Source organism: Sprattus sprattus (assembly GCF_963457725.1).
Source record: "Sprattus sprattus genome assembly, chromosome: 7".
NCBI classification, from domain to species: Eukaryota; Metazoa; Chordata; class Actinopteri; order Clupeiformes; family Clupeidae; genus Sprattus; species Sprattus sprattus.
Genome location: NC_137926.1, coordinates 14,079,180 through 14,096,679, shown reverse-complemented (window position 1 = coordinate 14,096,679; position 17,500 = coordinate 14,079,180). Strand labels below are relative to the sequence as shown.

Below are 17,500 nucleotides of genomic sequence, written 5' to 3'. Positions count from 1 at the left end.
CAGTGGATGGGTGAGGCACTTACCGGGTGTTTTGCTGCCCGGCTCCGAGGATTCCCGTGAGCGCAGCCAGCGCAGCAGCCTCTTGGCTGCATCTTTCAGTTGATGATGCATTGATTAGGTCTCAAAGAGTATAAGTTTCACAAATGAGATTAAGAACAAGACGAGCCCGCCGAGAGAAGAAGTCAAAGAAGAAACAGTAGTCCTCAGAAGTATTTCTCATTCACACACGTTCTCTCTCGAAGTCAACGTTGGATCTCTGGAGCTGCCTTGGTCGGAATACCGCGACTTTAGTAGTTGCTTCTCATGTCACTGTCAAAGACTTCCCTGCCTCTAGAGTGAGGGCCGCCTCCGACGGAAACCCCCCCTTCCGCCCCCCGCTTAAGGTTTGAATTCCCCCTGAATCTCCGGTGACTCACTTAGCTCGTGCCACGCATGGAAAGTGAAAATCTCCTCGATTGTTGCGCATAGTGAAAGGTGCTCTGCGAGTCACTGTTTTAAGATGTCAAGTGAAGTTCAAGAATAAGACGAAGATCTTCAAAAGACTGGTTCAAAGAGCAATACCTGAGGCTATTAAGTCCATAGAGACCCAGGTTGATGATACATGAATAAGGTTTAGGCTACCACAGTATGCATAGGTGACACATTTATCCAAAGCAAGTGATAAACAACTAAATAGTCAAAATAAACAAAGTCTTCCACTGTGATATCACTTCATTGGTTTCCTTTAACCTTCCTCCATGTCCTTGCTTGCAAAAATGCCCAGATGTCTGGGTTAAAAAAAACATCCTGTCTAACCCTGACCATATGGGGGATTACTTACAGAAGTCAAGATGACATTCTTGTTCTTGTTAGTGGCCACTCCCAAACTCCTGTTTATATCCCCAAACAGGCTTCTGGAGCTGTGCTCTTAACCAAACAGGGGCATTGCTGATTTCCCTAAACACTTAAGCTCTTGTATAGACCAGCGTACATTACTGATAACCACTGACTAAAGAGTGAAAAGAGAGCACGAAAAGACATTTATTTCCAGTACCAGCCAGCAAAATATTGCTGTTGTAATGTTCTAGTGCTGTGCAGTGCAAGAGATTCTACTGTGGCATTTTTTAGTAATACATGTGAGCATGTTTCTGTTTGTATATTCAGTCTCGGACTGACTCTGAGGTCGAAAGTATTCACTGGCCTTCAACCACTATGGTTAGAAATAGAGACGGTATGACCATGCACACACAAATACACACAAATACACCCTCATAGTGTATGCATATAAATAGGTTATAGTAGGCGGCAGTGGGGTTAAAAGAGATTATTATGTTAAAAGTTTTCATACACGGGTCCAATCAATGGGATTTCTGTCGAATATATCTTGTATTCTAGAGTCCATGAATTTGTGAGCTGATTTCTTCTGTAAATAGGATATACACTCATGTGATGTTAGCTATAATATAAATGAGGAACTTGTGACCTTATTGTGATTACGTGAGAATGCACTTGCACTTCTCTCTGTCCTTCAGGGAAGGTATTTAGAAACTGAGTTTGTGTATGTTTTTATAACATTGTGGAGTCTACACAGCTATAGCATGGCCTTGCCTTTCTATTGCACCAGTAAAGGTCATATTCTGATATTGATTTCACAGTACAGTAGTGACTGCCCACCAGAGACCAATACAGTATGTGTCGTCATGGCTACGAACCAGTGGTAGGAGGCAAAACCCACCTGCTTACGCTTGGAGTCTCCATTAAGTGGGCCGACCTGAGACCCATCACATCACACCACTCCCCCCACTATATAAAAAAAGAAACCCTACTTCCTGTTGCCTGCCCCCACAGCTCACAGACGTCATGTGTGAAGCCAGCTAAAACGTTTATGTGCTTAATGGATTATGACACAGTGGCTGTGGTTAACAAAAAAGTTTGTTATCAACAACAACAAAAATATCCATGCTGGTACAAGACTGCATTTCAAATTGGTTCAAGGGGGAAAAAAGCAATTTGCTTGCAAATTGAGGTAGCTATGTATCACAGTGCAGTGTCATGATCTCATTAACCAGAAAAGCATTTCCTCAAGCGACACTGTCTAATGTGTATATTGACTGTTGGGTGTTGGCTGTAGAGTTTAAACAGGAAATTAAAGTGGAGAATATGCGTGTAATATGGTCAAATTAGACCCCAGTTAAACAAGTGCTTTGAAGGCATCACTTCCTAAAAAGTCAGAATGTGTCATTTATTCCAAATCCATTACTGAGGCCGTCATATAATTAAAAAAAGCTGATGTCGAAACATACGCACACATTGAAAGTGCTGGCAAGCAAATGTCCACACATCTGAGATCTGCGTAAAAAACATTCTTTTATAGGCTCAAATTCTACAAACAAGACCTAAGAGAGCCCACAGCTTAAGACATAAAAATGACAGCAATGACTGGCAAGTGGCAAGGAAGAAAATGTAAACAGAGGAGTGGATATTTTAGATGAACTTGAAGAAAAAGAAGCTTTTGACTGAAGGCTAGAATGAGGTTGGCAATTTGAGCTCTAGAACCAGTGATGTTCATTTTAAGTCTTAAAGCTTTCAGATCCTTTATCATCTCTAAAAGGCAGAGAGCCGAGCGTTGAGAGTCCCAGCAGTGAGCAGGAGCAGCTTGTCGAGAGGACGCCACTCGTTTTTCTCTACTTCCTGGCTCTGTCTAGCAGATCTTTAAACACGTCAAACAGCTCCGGGTCTTCCCCGGCAGCCAGTTCTGGAGTGTTCTTCTCCAGCCAATCAGATGAGCGGATCTGCTGCCGCAGCTCCCCGATGAGACTGTCCAGCTTTAAGCCCGACTGAGTGCTCTGGCAGTCCAGCACCACGAGTTCCTCAGCGTCCAGGCAAAGGTTCTCAGTGTCATCAGCAGTGGTGGTGGCAGAGCTGGACTCTCCTGCGGATTTCTCCGGGCGAGGCTCTTGGGACCCCGCGGGTCCCACCTCCTCCCACGCGACACTGTCTTTGGCTTTGTCTGAGGCCTCCTTCTCCTTCCTCCTTCTTGCACTGGTCACTTCAGCGCTCGCTTGTCCCGATTCTCCAGTGTCGTGGAGTCTCGGTGACTCCAACTCGTCCAGGGCCTGCCTGATCCGCTGCATGCCTGCAGCAACACACACACACACAGTTCAGCATCACAAATCACGACATGCCACGAACAACATTCCTGACTTTAAAAGGGAGAGGGAAATAGAGTGGGGAGAGATGGGAAGAGGATTCTGAAAGTCACTGTTCACAGTGCCATGCATTCTTCTCTACTCCCAGATCTGCAGGGAAAATTTGTCATGTTTCAAAGGAGAAACTTGCAAAAGAAGATAAAAGTTCACTCATAAGAGTTTCACTTTGGAGGCAGAGACAGAGAGTGAGGCATTGCCTGGGGAGAATATGATAAGGCAAAATGAAAGAGAATGACTAAGGGAGGAGGCCAAAGAGAGTGCCAAACAGTCAAGGAGAGGAAGTCGAGAAAGAGTGTACATAGAAGCCAGCGACGGGGAGGCAAGAGAGAGAAGAGTCTAAAGAGGGAGTGAGTGAAAGAGATAGAGAAAGTGATAGTAATATAGATTGTGAGTGAAAGAGAGAATGAGAAATAGACTGTGAGAAAGAGAGAGACAGGCAGAGAGGTGATGGTAAGAGAATTAAAAACGAAAAGAGTGAGAGAGAAAAAGAGATTAAGCTGACCGAGCTGCAGGCGGCTCTCCTGGTCAGAGAAGACGATGCGGAACCATCCGGGGCTGGAGCAGGAGAAGGCCTGTCCACAGCTCAGCACCACACGGTGCCTCAGGAACCGCCGCCACAGCTCCAGCTCCGCAGGGAACGAGGCCTCAGACAGGAACTAACACACACACACACACACACACACAAGCGTGCAAACAGACACACACATTATGTTAATATTGGACTTCTCCTACACTGGTGTCCATTCAGTCCATTAGTTATTTTTAACAGAGAGCCTTAGAAGCATCTATTTGTTCTTAAAACACATTCAACCCTTGTATAAGGCCATCTTGGACACAGTGCCTTAAACTTCACATCACTTCAGACCTTCCTTAACTTTCTTTACAAGGACTATGGCCAACTTTTACCAATAGTGTGAGATGAAAGGCTTGGCACAACCAGTGTTGTTATGTAGTGATGCGGTCTATGGTGCATTCTCACCTTGCTGAAGTCGGCCCAGATGAAGAAACCGACGGGCCGGTGGAGGTAGGGCACGTCCATCTTCCTCAGCTCCCCCGCCAGGAAGCTGTGAGCCGCCCGCAGGCGCTTCCTGCAGGTGGGCAGGAACTCCTCACTGATCCAGTCTGACAGGAACAACAGTAGATTTAGCAATGTGTGTAGTCTGTCAACACACATCTAGCCACAACCCTGTCATCAACCAGCAACTAGTAGCTTTAGCATCATTGATGGTCTGACACAACAGACCTTACCATAGCATTCCCTCTATAGCAACACCTGTACACATCTACCCAGCAACCCTGTCGTGGATATCAATACACAGCTACACACACCCTTGTCATTCATAACAAATAACACATCTACCTGCACCCTGTCTTCCAACCCTTGTCTACCTTTAAGTATCTTATTCATAACAACATTTAACAGTCTCATTCACAAAAACACATACCAAACTATTACCCTCTCTGTCACAATGAAACAGGTTTGGAAGAACCTGTACTTTTCTCTTTATTGTTGTTAGAACATGAAATAACCTTTCACCCACTGGATTACTGGTGCTGGAGTATTTGGCTTATGTTCTGACCTTGTCTGCACACTGTTATGGCTTTTCTAAACCCTTCCTTGTCTCATCCTATCTCTCTCCTGGTCATGTGTCCTCCACATGCATGCCAGTGGGTATTTCCTCCATTCCTCTAAACAAGGCTTTTCTTTACACAACGATGCCCTTGACTTTTAGTCCTCTAAGCAGAACACAATCAAAGTATTGTATCCTGTGTGGTTAGATCATTGAAATCATAGATGAAAAATTGTATATGAAAATATGCTTTATTGCACATAGTAAAGGATTTGATGGTATAAGAGCTTTAGTTTCATTTCATTTTGATTGTTTTAGGTCTACATCCCCATGCTAATCGTCATGGTTTAGAGTGTACAAATATCCCTTGTCCCTTGTTTTTGCTGTTGGAATTCAAATTTGAGTTTGATAAAGTTTTTGTCTGTTCTCGGACCTCACTGTACCTTACCTGACCCAACCGACATAGAGTAACAGACTTTATTCTCCAGCCTCAGGCCAAAAGCAGGAGTCCGAACATTGATCTGGCATTCACATTGCTGCTGTACCGAATGGTAAAAATCTTTCCCTGACCCATGGGTACACAGACTGACACTGAGAATGTATAGTATATAAAATAAACAGTAATCTGTACAGTAATTCTGTACTGCAAGCTGCTTCAGATAAAAGCGTCATCTAAATAATAAGCTTTATTTGCAAAGCACCTTTCATACAACACAATGCATCTCAAAGTGCTAATTCTCGTCTAAATGAATAAATCTACAATGTAAATGCACACATACGTACCTTTGTCCTGTAACAGACGTGCCACCTGGTGCTGGACGGGTCCTGGCACACCATGGAAACAGCCCAGTTGGTCCAGTGCCTCCACCAGCTCCCTGTTCTGTGAGTACAGGGTGCCAACACGTATGCCCGCCAAGGCAAAGTCCTAAAGCACCAAAACAAAGTCGAAGGATAACCTGGTAATTTATGGTATAGTGCCTTGTGGTATTGTTTTCCATTTCAAATTTTCAACTACTGCTATTACTATTGTGCCGCCGCTCCCATGTGTGTTTGTTTGTTGTTTTGAGCAATTTAATACATCTCTTGTTCTGACTGTTTTGATACGCATGCCTAAAAGGAGCCTTATATTTCTATAATGAAATAATAAGCTATTATAATTATTATAACTATGATGATTTTTCAGTTGCCTATTATTTGGTGCCCCCTCAAGACTTGGTGCCCTACGCAGGTCCTGAGGGGGCACCAAATAATAGGCAACTGGAGGTATGCTTATGGCATTAAAATGGCTAGCAGCAGCACTGACTATTCCTGCTGTGTTAAAATGTATTTTTGTTTACATTTTGATATATTGTATTCTAATGTTTGTCAGCAATCTCACACACGTAAATAACTTTGAACTGCACATGCTGACTGCTCACCTTACTCAGTCCCCATAGCACATGGGTCCTCTGGGGATCTGGCAACCTGCAAGTAGAAAACATTCAATATGTTGCCAGATATGTTCAACCCTGTGCAAAAGAGAACTCTAGCATGAGGTTGGACTATATGTGATCCCAGTTGCACTTGTAAGGAAAAGTGATGGGAGTAACAAGTTATTGCAACTGTTTTTCATCTTACCAAAGCAGTACAACACTTTAGAAGGAATTTCAGAGAATAAAGTCATATGTCCATATCCATTCAGTACACAGAAAGATAAAACACAGCAAATGGCAAGTGCCAAAAAAAGAAAAAAAAACTATGTCCAAGTGCCAAAAAAAGAAAAAAAAGGCAGTGCTTAGTTTATCTAAGCTTTTGTATTAACCACAAGGACAGGGGTCTGAGTGCTCTATTCATCATGCTTTAGTAGAAACAAGTGCAGATTTTAGCTCCTGGAACACCACCATTTATGGCAATGTTTTAGCCCAGAGCCAACCGCAGGACAGAGCAGTAATCCCACACACAGGGGGAAGTAGGCCCACATCGAGGGGGAAGAAATGAAGATGTGAGAGTAAAAATAAAGGTGATGAGAAACTCCAGAAAAGCCTTCTGTCAGAAAGCATGTGGTTAAGCGGAGGCAGTGCAACAAACTGTTCCTCAGCATTCTTTGTTCATGTCCTTAAGGGCCACACTACCAGTGAAAGGTACTTTCCCATTGTGACAAACTGACCATGCGGAGAGAGACTTGCTTATTGAGCAGCAGACAGAGGGTGTAAACATTTTTGATGCTTCTGATGACCTTGAATTTGGACTGTTTTTGGTATGCAAGGGCAGAAGGATCCACTACAAATCCCGTGGAAAACAATGTGGCTGAAAGTATCAGTAAAAGCATCAATGGATGCTGGTCTTTGACCAGTCTGAGATGTAACTAGGAGCCACTGCCAGTAAAATCCTACCATAGCGGAGTTTGAGTTACTGACTTCCTCACGCCAGACAACTGTAATAGTCAAATTTATAACAAAACATATGATGTGTGTGATCCCAGTGATGCTTGTCAGACAAGAGATAGAAAGAGAGAGCGAGAGAGGGAGGGAGAGAGAGAGAGAGAGAGAGAGAGAGAGAGAGAGAGAGAGAGAGAGGTAGATGTATTGGCATATCGGTAACGCATTTTGTGGCATTTGGGTAACATAAATGGAAATGAATGGCATATCGGTAACATGACGTGGCATTTGGGTAACATGAGAGTGGCATTTGGGTAACATGGTGTGGCATTTGGGTAACATTGATTTTAAAGTGGCATATTGGTTACATTTTAAAAAACAAACTTAAGGCATGAAATCATTCATGATATGAATCAGTAAACAATGTGTTGCTAATCTTGAGGGTTTTTTTTTTTTTTTTTGGAAAAATAGTCAATGGAGGACATAAATCCCAAATGTTTTTCATTCATTAGGATATTCATAGAGAAAAAGGTCTTAATAAACACCCTCATTATTTTTTATGATAATGTATTATAGTGTATGTGTAAATGTTTCTTTTATTTATGTATTTATGATATTTAATACCATGTACACTGCTAAATCTCTGCCACTTCACCTCAATCGTCACGACTAAATGAGTCAGGATGACCCGCACCATAGTGGAGAATCATTTAAACCTCTATAAACTATACATTTAATGAAAGCTCATGAAGTGTACATGTCATTTAACAACTTATTTGGCACATCAGATGTGTCTATATGGATGTAGAAAACAACTATCCGCACTAAGTGCATACGAAATTCACGCCACTCGTCACGACTGAATGAGTCAGGATGACCCGCACCATAGTGGAGAATCATTTAGACCTCTATAAATTATACATTTAATGAAAGCTCATGAAGTGTACATGTCATTTAACAACTTATTTGGCACATCAGATGTGTCTATATGGATGTAGAAAACAACTATCCGCACTAAGTGCATACGAAATTCACGCCACTCGTCACGACTGAATGAGTCAGGATGACCCGCACCATAGTGGAGATCATTTAAACCTCTATAAACTATATATTTAATGAAAGCTCATGAAGTGTACATGTCATTTAACATCTTATTTGGCACATCAGATGTTTCTATATGGATGTAGAAAACAACTATCCGCACTAAGTGCATTCGAAATTCACGCCACTCGTCACGACTGAATGAGTCAGGATGACCCGCACCATAGTGGAGATCATTTAAACCTCTATAAATTATACATTTAATGAAAGCTCATGAAGTGTACATGTCATTTAACATCTTATTTGGCACATCAGATGTTTCTATATGGATGTAGAAACAACTATCCGTACTAAGTGCATACGAAATTTACGCCACTCGTCACTACTAAATGAGTCAGGATGACCCGCACCATAGTGGAGAATCATTTAGACCTCTATAAACTATACATTTAATGAAAGCTCATGAAGTGTATATGTCATTTAACATCTTATTTGGCACATCAGATGTGTCTATATGGATGTAGAAAACAACTATCCGCACTAAGTGCATACTAAATTCACGCCCTCGTCACGACTGAATGAGTCAGGATGACCCGCACCATAGTGGAGATCATTTAGACCTCTATAAACTATACATTTAATGAAAGCTCATGAAGTGTACATGTCATTTAACATCTTATTTGGCACATCAGATGTGTCTATATGGATGTAGAAAACAACTATCCGCACTAAGTGCATACGAAATTTACGCCACTCGTCGCGACTGAATGAGTCAGGATGACCCGCACCATAGTGGAGATCATTTAAACCTCTCTAAATTATACATTTAATGAAAGCTCATGAAGTGTACATGTCATTTAACATCTTATTTGGCACATCAGATGTTTCTATATGGATGTAGAAAACAACTATCCGTACTAAGTGCATACGAAATTTACGCCACTCGTCACGACTGAATGAGTCAGGATGACCCGCACCATAGTGGAGAATCATTTAGACCTCTATAAACTATACATTTAATGAAAGCTCATGAAGTGTACATGTCATTTAACATCTTATTTGGCACATCAGATGTGTCTATATGGATGTAGAAAACAACTATCCGCACTAAGTGCATACTAAATTCACGCCCTCGTCACGACTGAATGAGTCAGGATGACCCGCACCATAATGGAGATCATTTAGACCTCTATAAACTATACATTTAATGAAAGCTCATGAAGTGTACATGTCATTTAACAACTTATTTGGCACATCAGATGTGTCTATATGGATGTAGAAAACAACTATCCGTACTAAGTGCATACGAAATTTACGCCACTCTTCACTACTAAATGAGTCAGGATGACAGAGAGACTGTCTAGGGTGGGCAGAGCAGAGAGACTGTCTTAGGTGGGCAGAGCAGAGAGACTGTCTAAGGTGGGCAGAGCAGGGCAGAGCAGAGAGACTGTCTAAGGTGGGCAGAGCAGAGAGACTGTCTAGGGTGGGCAGAGCTGAGAGACTGTCTAGGGTGGGCAGAGCTGAGAGACTGTCTAAGGTGGGCAGAGAGACTGTCTTAGGTTGGCAGAGAGACTGTCTAAGGTGGGCAGAGCAGAGAGACTGTCTAAGGTGGGCAGAGCAGAGAGACTGTCTAAGGTGGGCAGAGCAGAGAGACTGTCTAAGGTGGGCAGAGAGACTGTCTTAGGTGGGCAGAGCAGAGAGACTGTCTTAGGTGAGCAGAGCAGAGAGACTGTCTAGGGTGGGCAGAGCAGAGAGACTGTCTTAGGTGGGCAGAGCAGAGAGACTGTCTAGGGTGGGCAGAGCAGAGAGACTGTCTAAGGTGGGCAGAGAGACTGTCTTAGGTGGGCAGAGCATAGAGACTGTCTAGGGTTGGCAGAGCAGAGAGACTGTCTAAGGTGGGCAGAGCAGAGAGACTGTCTAAGGTGGGCAGAGCAGAGAGACTGTCTAAGGTGGGCAGAGAGACTGTCTAGGGTTGGCAGAGCAGAGACACTGTCTAGGGTGGGCAGAGCAGAGAGACTGTCTAAGGTGGGCAGAGAGACTGTCTTAGGTGGGCAGAGCAGAGAGACTGTCTAAGGTGGGCAGAGCAGAGAGACTGTCTAGGGTGGGCAGAGCAGAGAGACTGTCTAGGGTGGGCAGAGCAGAGAGACTGTCTAAGGTGGTTAGAGAGACTGTCTTAGGTGGGCAGAGCAGAGAGACTGTCTAGGGTGGGCAGAGCAGAGAGACTGTCTTAGGTGGGCAGAGCAGAGAGACTGTCTAAGGTGGGCAGAGAGACTGTCTTAGGTGGGCAGAGCAGAGAGACTGTCTAGGGTTGGCAGAGCAGAGAGACTGTCTAGGGTGGGCAGAGCAGAGAGACTGTCTAGGGTGGGCAGAGCAGAGAGACTGTCTAAGGTGGGCAGAGAGACTGTCTTAGGTGGGCAGAGCAGAGAGACTGTCTAGGGTTGGCAGAGCAGAGAGACTGTCTAGGGTGGGCAGAGCAGAGAGACTGTCTAGGGTGGGCAGAGCAGAGAGACTGTCTAAGGTGGGCAGAGAGACTGTCTTAGGTGGGCAGAGCATAGAGACTGTCTAGGGTGGGCAGAGCAGAGAGACTGTCTTAGGTGGGCAGAGAGACTGTCTTAGGTGGGCAGAGCAGAGAGACTGTCTAGGGTGGGCAGAGCAGAGAGACTGTCTAAGGTGGGCAGATTAGAGAGACTGTCTAAGGTGGGCAGAGAGACTGTCTTAGGTGGGCAGAGCAGAGAGACTGTCTTAGATGGGCAGAGCAGAGAGACTGTCTAAGGTGGGCAGAGCAGAGAGACTGTCTAGGGTGGGCAGAGCAGAGAGACTGTCTTAGGTGGGCAGAGAGACTGTCTTAGGTGGGCAGAGCAGAGAGACTGTCTAGGGTGGGCAGAGCAGAGAGACTGTCTAAGGTGGGCAGAGCAGAGAGACTGTCTAAGGGGGCAGAGAGACTGTCTTAGGTGGGCAGGGCAGAGAGACTGTCTTAGGTGGGCAGAGCAGAGAGACTGTCTAGGGTGGGCAGAGCAGAGAGACTGTCTTAGGTGGGCAGAGCAGAGAGACTGTCTAAGGTGGGCAGAGAGACTGTCTTAGGTGGGCAGAGCAGAGAGACTGTCTAGGGTTGGCAGAGCAGAGAGACTGTCTAGGGTGGGCAGAGCAGAGAGACTGTCTAGGGTGGGCAGAGCAGAGAGACTGTCTAAGGTGGGCAGAGAGACTCTCTTAGGTGGGCAGAGCATAGAGACTGTCTAGGGTGGGCAGAGCAGAGAGACTGTCTTAGGTGGGCAGAGAGACTGTCTTAGGTGGGCAGAGCAGAGAGACTGTCTAGGGTGGGCAGAGCAGAGAGACTGTCTAAGGTGGGCAGAGCAGAGAGACTGTCTAAGGTGGGCAGAGAGACTGTCTTAGGTGGGCAGAGCAGAGAGACTGTCTTAGGTGGGCAGAGCAGAGAGACTGTCTAAGGTGGGCAGAGCAGAGAGACTGTCTAGGGTGGGCAGAGCAGAGAGACTGTCTAAGGTGGGCAGAGAGACTGTCTTAGGTGGGCAGAGCATAGAGACTGTCTAGGGTTGGCAGAGCAGAGAGACTGTCTAAGGTGGGCAGAGAGACTGTCTAGGGTTGGCAGAGCAGAGAGACTGTCTAGGGTGGGCAGAGCAGAGAGACTGTCTAAGGTGGGCAGAGAGACTGTCTTAGGTGGGCAGAGCAGAGAGACTGTCTAAGGTGGGCAGAGCAGAGAGACTGTCTAGGGTGGGCAGAGCAGAGAGACTGTCTAGGGTGGGCAGAGCAGAGAGACTGTCTAAGGTGGGCAGAGAGACTGTCTTAGGTGGGCAGAGCAGAGAGACTGTCTAGGGTGGGCAGAGCAGAGAGACTGTCTTAGGTGGGCAGAGCAGAGAGACTGTCTAAGGTGGGCAGAGAGACTGTCTTAGGTGGGCAGAGCAGAGAGACTGTCTAGGGTTGGCAGAGCAGAGAGACTGTCTAGGGTGGGCAGAGCAGAGAGACTGTCTAGGGTGGGCAGAGCAGAGAGACTGTCTAAGGTGGGCAGAGAGACTGTCTTAGGTGGGCAGAGCATAGAGACTGTCTAGGGTGGGCAGAGCAGAGAGACTGTCTTAGGTGGGCAGAGAGACTGTCTTAGGTGGGCAGAGCAGAGAGACTGTCTAGGGTGGGCAGAGCAGAGAGACTGTCTAAGGTGGGCAGAGCAGAGAGACTGTCTAAGGGGGTAGAGAGACTGTCTTAGGTGGGCAGGGCAGAGAGACTGTCTTAGGTGGGCAGAGCATAGAGACTGTCTAGGGTGGGCAGAGCAGAGAGACTGTCTTAGGTGGGCAGAGAGACTGTCTTAGGTGGGCAGAGCAGAGAGACTGTCTAAGGTGGGCAGAGCAGAGAGACTGTCTAGGGTGGGCAGAGCAGAGAGACTGTCTAAGGTGGGCAGAGAGACTGTCTTAGGTGGGCAGAGCATAGAGACTGTCTAGGGTTGGCAGAGCAGAGAGACTGTCTAAGGTGGGCAGAGCAGAGAGACTGTCTAAGGTGGGCAGAGCAGAGAGACTGTCTAGGGTGGGCAGAGCAGAGAGACTGTCTAGGGTGGGCAGAGCAGAGAGACTGTCTAAGGTGGGCAGAGAGACTGTCTTAGGTGGGCAGAGCATAGAGACTGTCTAGGGTTGGCAGAGCAGAGAGACTGTCTAAGGTGGGCAGAGCAGAGAGACTGTCTAAGGTGGGCAGAGCAGAGAGACTGTCTAGGGTGGGCAGAGCAGAGAGACTGTCTAGGGTGGGCAGAGCAGAGAGACTGTCTAAGGTGGGCAGAGAGACTGCCTTAGGTGGGCAGAGCAGAGAGACTGTCTAGGGTTGGCAGAGCAGAGAGACTGTCTAGGGTGGGCAGAGCAGAGAGACTGTCTAGGGTGGGCAGAGCAGAGAGACTGTCTAAGGTGGGCAGAGAGACTGTCTTAGGTGGGCAGAGCATAGAGACTGTCTAGGGTGGGCAGAGCAGAGAGACTGTCTTAGGTGGGCAGAGAGACTGTCTTAGGTGGGCAGAGCAGAGAGACTGTCTAGGGTGGGCAGAGCAGAGAGACTGTCTAAGGTGGGCAGAGCAGAGAGACTGTCTAAGGGGGCAGAGAGACTGTCTTAGGTGGGCAGGGCAGAGAGACTGTCTTAGGTGGGCAGAGCAGAGAGACTGTCTAGGGTGGGCAGAGCAGAGAGACTGTCTTAGGTGGGCAGAGCAGAGAGACTGTCTAAGGTGGGCAGAGAGACTGTCTTAGGTGGGCAGAGCAGAGAGACTGTCTAGGGTTGGCAGAGCAGAGAGACTGTCTAGGGTGGGCAGAGCAGAGAGACTGTCTAGGGTGGGCAGAGCAGAGAGACTGTCTAAGGTGGGCAGAGAGACTGTCTTAGGTGGGCAGAGCATAGAGACTGTCTAGGGTGGGCAGAGCAGAGAGACTGTCTTAGGTGGGCAGAGAGACTGTCTTAGGTGGGCAGAGCAGAGAGACTGTCTAGGGTGGGCAGAGCAGAGAGACTGTCTAAGGTGGGCAGAGCAGAGAGACTGTCTAAGGTGGGCAGAGAGACTGTCTTAGGTGGGCAGAGCAGAGAGACTGTCTTAGGTGGGCAGAGCAGAGAGACTGTCTAAGGTGGGCAGAGCAGAGAGACTGTCTAGGGTGGGCAGAGCAGAGAGACTGTCTAAGGTGGGCAGAGAGACTGTCTTAGGTGGGCAGAGCATAGAGACTGTCTAGGGTTGGCAGAGCAGAGAGACTGTCTAAGGTGGGCAGAGCAGAGAGACTGTCTAAGGTGGGCAGAGCAGAGAGACTGTCTAGGTTGGGCAGAGCAGAGAGACTGTCTAAGGTGGGCAGAGAGACTGTCTAAGGTGGGCAGAGCAGAGAGACTGTCTAGGGTGGGCAGAGCAGAGAGACTGTCTAGGGTTGGCAGAGCAGAGAGACTGTCTAAGGTGGGTAGAGCAGAGAGACTTTCTAAGGTGGGCAGAGCAGAGAGACTGTCTAGGGTGGGCAGAGCAGAGAGACTGTCTAAGGTGGGCAGAGAGACTGTCTAAGGTGGGCAGAGCAGAGAGACTGTCTAGGGTGGGCAGAGCAGAGAGACTGTCTAGGGTTGGCAGAGCAGAGAGACTGTCTAAGGTGGGCAGAGCAGAGAGACTGTCTAAGGTGGGCAGAGAGACTGTCTAAGGTGGGCAGAGCAGAGAGACTGTCTAGGGTGGGCAGAGCAGAGAGACTGTCTAGGGTGGGCAGAGCAGAGAGACTGTCTAAGGTGGGCAGAGCAGAGAGACTGTCTAAGGTGGGCAGAGCAGAGAGACTGTCTAAGGTGGGCAGAGCAGAGAGACTGTCTAAGGTGGGCAAAGCAGAGAGACTGTCTAAGGTGGGCAAAGCAGAGAGACTGTCTAAGGTGGCTAGAGAGACTGTCTAAGGTGGGCAGAGCAGAGAGACTGTCTAGGGTGGGCAGAGCAGAGAGACTGTCTAAGGTGGGCAGAGCAGAGAGACTGTCTAAGGTGGGCAGAGCAGAGAGACTGTCTAAGGTGGGCAGAGCAGAGAGACTGTCTAAGGTGGGCAGAGCAGAGAGACTGTCTAGGGTGGGCAGAGCAGAGAGACTGTCTAAGGTGGGCAGAGCAGAGAGACTGTCTAGGGTGGGCAGAGCAGAGAGACTGTCTAGGGTGGGCAGAGCAGAGAGACTGTCTAAGGTGGGCAGAGCAGAGAGACTGTCTAGGGTGGGCAGAGCAGAGAGACTGTCTAAGGTGGGCAATTTAGTATGCACTTAGTACGGATAGTTGTTTTCTACATCCATATAGAAACATCTGATGTGCCAAATAAGATGTTAAATGACATGTACACTTCATGAGCTTTCATTAAATGTATAGTTTATAGAGGTTTAAATGATCTCCACTATGGTGCGGGTCATCCTGACTCATTCAGTCGTGACGAGTGGCGTAAATTTAGTATGCACTTAGTACGGATAGTTGTTTTCTACATCCATATAGAAACATCTGATGTGCCAAATAAGATGTTAAATGACATGTACACTTCATGAGCTTTCATTAAATGTATAGTTTATAGAGGTCTAAATGATTCTCCACTATGGTGCGGGTCATCCTGACTCATTCAGTCGTGACGAGTGGCGTGAATTTAGAATGCACTTTGTGCGGATAGTTGTTTTCTACATCCATATAGACACATCTGATGTGCCAAATAAGATGTTAAATGACATGTACACTTCATGAGCTTTCATGAAATGTATAGTTTATAGAGGTCTAAATGATTCTCCACTATGGTGCGGGTCATCCTGACTCATTCAGTCGTGACGAGTGGCGTAAATTTCGTTTGCACTTAGTACGGATAGTTGTTTTCTACATCCATATAGACACATCTGATGTGCCAAATAAGATGTTAAATGACATGTACACTTCATGAGCTTTCATTAAATGTATAATTTATAGAGGTTTAAATGATCTCCGCTATGGTGCGGGTCATCCTGACTCATTCAGTCGTGACGAGTGGCGTAAATTTAGTATGCACTTAGTGCGGATAGTTGTTTTCTACATCCATATAGACACATCTGATGTGCCAAATAAGATGTTAAATGACATGTACACTTCATGAGCTTTCATTAAATGTATAATTTATAGAGGTTTAAATGATCTCCACTATGGTGCGGGTCATCCTGACTCATTCAGTCGTGACGAGTGGCGTAAATTTAGTATGCACTTAGTGCGGATAGTTGTTTTCTACATCCATATAGACACATCTGATGTGCCAAATAAGATGTTAAATGACATGTACACTTCATGAGCTTTCATTAAATGTATAGTTTATAGAGGTTTAAATGATTCTCCACTATGGTGGGGGCCATTTTGTATCAGCCGATCATGAAAAATACCACATCTACAGTAGTGGCAGCGTATAAAGATACAGGGTGAGACATTGTGCCCATTAAGATGTGATGTTTCTTTAATGCTGCTTAAGCAATCCAAGACCATTTTAGACACACCGCATATTTAAAAAAATGTCCTAGAAAGAGAAATTTATGAATGTTTTGCAACCCAATAGTTAGTAATATTTTCTTTTAAATTCGCTATTACTAAAATTGCAAATAGGAAATGCTTATAATGTCTGAATGTTTTCAAAACTCTTCACATTACCTCATTCGTAGCCAAATAACCTAATAAGATGAATAATTTGGCCACATCATAAATAGCTTCTCCAAAACTAACCCTAGGCTGCGTTACCGAATTGCCACAAAAATACACAAACATCATATATTTGTCCAATACTAAACACATTTCTCAAGTATTGTTACATAAACTGAAACATGGTATTAGGTTCTTACAAAACAGTTTCATATTTTGTTCCTTCATGTGATAATGACAAAAATACAACAATTTAAAAAAATGTTACCGATATGCCACAATTTGGTATTACAGTCAAATTAAAACATAAAATGGTAATATTTTGGTTAATAAATCTTATGTTTCTGGAGGGTTAGATGTTCTTTCTCTTTTTCAATGAAAAAAAAAATGATTATAGTATTTCCAAAGTGTTTTAACAACAAAAAACAGGTTGGGATATTATGGCATATCGGTTGGCATATCGGTAACATGATTTCAAAAGATAAAACTTAAATACTTCTGTCAAAATTAGAGGAATCCATTTGAAATTAACTGAGGCTGATGCAAAGGATCCCTGCAACTGGAATATACCAAAAAATCACTATTTTTGCTAATGCAGAGCTTGTAAAAAACTCTCCAATCTTATAACCAGTTACGAACTTTATGTGTATGCACTCTCATAGGAACGAAGGATGTCTTTCCGGTGAAAACAATTGACCAAAAAAAAACTAAGCAAAAACTTTAGGGAGAATAAATGCAGGTAATATATAGCTAGAAATTGCCCCAAGAATCTGTAAAAACATTCACATTCTCTCCAGTAATGGTGAAGATATAGCTTGTGGCATATCTGTAACATTGTCATGACATAACTATGCATAAAATTAAAATGGCTAAACAAAAAAAATAATTGACCAATATATGTCATAAAGGAAGTTCACAGTATTAGTTTAATATGTTAAATTAACTAAAAAAAGTATTTGTCTGTTTTTAGGAGTGGAAAAGAGAGCAATGTTACCGATATGCCACTTCATGCATCTAAAGAGAGAGAGAGAGAGAGAGAGAGAGAGAGAGAGAGAGAGAGAGAGAGAGAGAGAGAGAGAGAGAAGCACTGTTTGTGTAGGCAGAGCATAACTGCTGCTCCGTGTTGGGACGGGTTGGCGGTCGGGCGGGGGGGGGGGGGGTTCTTACCTGTCAAGGCTGAGGACACTGTGGAAGGACACTGCCTCATCAAACACTGTCAGCATGTAGACCTCATCCACAATGGCATGAAGCTTGTGC

At 45.4% G+C, this 17,500-nt stretch overlaps 2 protein-coding genes across 2 annotated transcripts in view; both read right to left on the bottom strand.

The window, feature by feature from the left end:
- The window catches only part of LOC308368475 (uncharacterized protein), a gene marked incomplete at both ends in the record, with an annotated part of 20,432 nt that extends 20,321 nt beyond the window's left edge, over positions 1-111 (bottom strand). Inside the window, one exon of the mRNA XM_080842644.1 lies at positions 24-111. Coding sequence (XP_080698770.1) covers positions 24-111 — 88 coding nt within the window. The remainder of the gene's footprint in view (positions 1-23) is intronic.
- Positions 112-2,361: 2,250 nt separating this feature from the next.
- The window catches only part of accs (1-aminocyclopropane-1-carboxylate synthase homolog (Arabidopsis)(non-functional)), a 21,943-nt gene continuing 6,804 nt past the window's right edge, over positions 2,362-17,500 (bottom strand). Inside the window, exons 11-16 of the mRNA XM_080842966.1 lie at positions 17,411-17,500; positions 6,178-6,223; positions 5,543-5,684; positions 4,168-4,310; positions 3,691-3,844; positions 2,362-3,115 (exon numbers count right to left, since the gene is read on the bottom strand). Of these exons, the coding sequence (XP_080699092.1) occupies positions 2,664-3,115; positions 3,691-3,844; positions 4,168-4,310; positions 5,543-5,684; positions 6,178-6,223; positions 17,411-17,500 (1,027 nt within the window). The 3' untranslated portion in view covers positions 2,362-2,663. The remainder of the gene's footprint in view (positions 3,116-3,690; positions 3,845-4,167; positions 4,311-5,542; positions 5,685-6,177; positions 6,224-17,410) is intronic.